Raw genomic sequence first — 2,259 nt, 5'->3', positions numbered from 1 at the left:
ATCGTTGGAAAACTAAACAGACTAAAAATTTATGTTTTTTATTTTCTTTAAAAAAGATTGCCTATATAAGCTTAAGGACTCTCAAAGACCTATTGAATTATTGGACAGCTAAAACAAACATCAGCAGCATAAAATATATGGTTACAGTAGTTTTATTTGCATATGTTTCACTTGCACTGACATTCAACAAAACTCGGGAGTAGCTTTTATTTGCAATATTATATATATATATATCTTTTGAAACAGGATATTAATATACTCCATTCATCCATAAAAATATGTCGAAAATTTGTCTAAATTTAGATGTATATATACACACAAAAAAATTAGATACATCTAAATTTTGCCAAACTTGCGACATCCTTTTTTGGACAGAGTTTGTACTCTATATATATACTCCATAAAAGGCTTAACAGCCTGGCTTAAAATTTAATAATTAATAAAGCCCAAACGGGTATGAATCAAATGAACAATAAGAAATGGATCCAGATGTATACAGTAAACGTAACAACACGAACGGGATTTCGATTCAGAAACAGACTTGAATTCGCCTCCCCATTCCAAGACCGGGTGGTTAAGTAACACATCTCGGCAGTAAACAACAAGATGTGAGGAAAAGAAAGGAAATACAAAAAGGACGTACATTGTGAATTCAATAATGTGCGCAGCGTTAACGGCAGTGCAAAGGTGGTGTCGATCGACGAATCGCTCGTCTACAATGGGCGCGCGTTCGATCCGATCCGACGAGGTGAGAGTGAGACGACGAGAGATCAGATCATGTTGGAGAGCGCGCGGCAGTTCTCGGATATGTCGAGCAGCGACTTGTCGAAGCGCGTCAGGGGGTTCTCCGCGGCCTCCTTTCTGAACTCCTCGTCGCAGTTCTTCATGTCCTGCGCCGCCATGCCCATCATGGCCCGGATGGTGACGGCGTCCTTGAAGCCGATGGCGCGGCGGGCGGCGCCGAGGTTGTCCTCGACGTCGGAGTAGAGGCCGTCGCAGGTCTTGAGCGCCCTCGCCGCCCCCGGGGCCACGGTGGGGCTGGCGGACATCTCGGCCGCGTGCAGGCGCGCCGCCGCCGCGCGCTTGGAGAAGGCGTCCACCTGCATGCTCAGCACCGTCAGCGCGTCCACCGTCGGGTAGCGCGACGCCTGCTTCCCGGACGTCGCGGTGCACAGCTCCGCGTACGGGGTGCCCTTGCACACGTCGGCCACCGCGACGCCTGCAGCCGCAGGCGAGAAGCAGGACGCCGCCGCGACCGCGGCCACGGCGAGCAGGAGCAGCGCGTGGGTTGATCGCGCCATGGATGTAGCTAGCTGCTGGTTTATTTGCTTGTATTTATTAGTCTGTGGCTGCTTCGGTGCCGACGTATATATTACGCGCGAGCGTGGCCGCTGCGTGTATTTGAAGGGAGGTAGCCGGCGGGAGAGGTTTGGCTGGACGGAGGAGGTGAGGGGGTAAATATGTGACATGCGTGGCCGGGGTTCGCTGCATGAAGCAGAACGAAAATGGCGGTCGGCCTCTTGTCAAGCGGTGGCCGCCGGGATGCTTTCCTTTGGTCCGTTCGTTGGTGTTCCCATTTTTTGCAGGGAACGAGCGGTGAATCCTTTTGCAGCGAAACATGCTGCGTAAATTTAGCCCCGCTTTGCTCTTTGTGCCAATCAGGCACACGTGGACATGGACGATGCCACGATGGCCAGAATGAAACTTTTCACGGGTGGCGTGTTCTTTTCTTCTACTGTACGTCTTTCGTGCATAGAGGCACATGCAATAGTGATATCTTAGTTTCTTCTACGACTTTCGTACATAGAGTCATGTGCAACACTGATATCTTAGCGATGCCACGTAAGATAAACGTTGAGTGGAAGAAAGAAAAAGTTAAAGGAATAGTATAGATAACAACGGGAAAGCTTTGCAATTAGAACTATGTAACGCGATCAATTGCTACACTTTAATTAGGTCAAGTCCATCATATTATTCTCCTTAATAATATGACCTCGCTAATCATTGACACTATGTCAATGGCTATGGAAACCAATAACTAACACTTATTTCACGAACTAGTATAAACGCATACTAGGGACACATTGTGTTCATATTTCACACATGTATTTTATTTCTGGATAATACAATAAACATGGTATATAAACATTATCATGAACATGGATTGGTGATAATAAATATTCCTTTATTATTACCTCTTGGGCACCGAAACCCTTCACTACTCACATTATAAGGTGGTCTATTTTCTTTCGAACTTTC

At 46.8% G+C, this 2,259-nt stretch overlaps 1 protein-coding gene across 1 annotated transcript; it reads right to left on the bottom strand.

Annotated features, from left to right (window-relative positions):
- Window positions 1–505: 505 nt before the first annotated feature.
- LOC127342272 (uncharacterized) lies at window positions 506–1,520 on the bottom strand. The gene has a single exon (XM_051368208.1). The coding sequence runs from the start codon at window positions 1,467–1,469 to the stop codon at window positions 771–773; it is 699 nt and encodes a 232-aa protein (XP_051224168.1). The 5' UTR covers window positions 1,470–1,520; the 3' UTR covers window positions 506–770.
- Between the last annotated feature and the right edge of the window lie 739 nt (window positions 1,521–2,259).

The sequence above is a fragment of the Lolium perenne genome, chromosome 3 (genome assembly GCF_019359855.2).
Source record: "Lolium perenne isolate Kyuss_39 chromosome 3, Kyuss_2.0, whole genome shotgun sequence".
Classification (NCBI taxonomy): domain Eukaryota; kingdom Viridiplantae; phylum Streptophyta; class Magnoliopsida; order Poales; family Poaceae; genus Lolium; species Lolium perenne.
The sequence above is the reverse complement of the archived record's forward strand: the minus strand, read 5'-3'. Positions and strand labels throughout refer to the sequence as shown.

Excerpts from the sequence above, each read along its gene's own strand:
- LOC127342272 (XM_051368208.1), bottom strand. The coding sequence starts at position 1,469 with ATGTCACATATTTACCCCCTCACCTCCTCCGTCCAGCCAAACCTCTCC.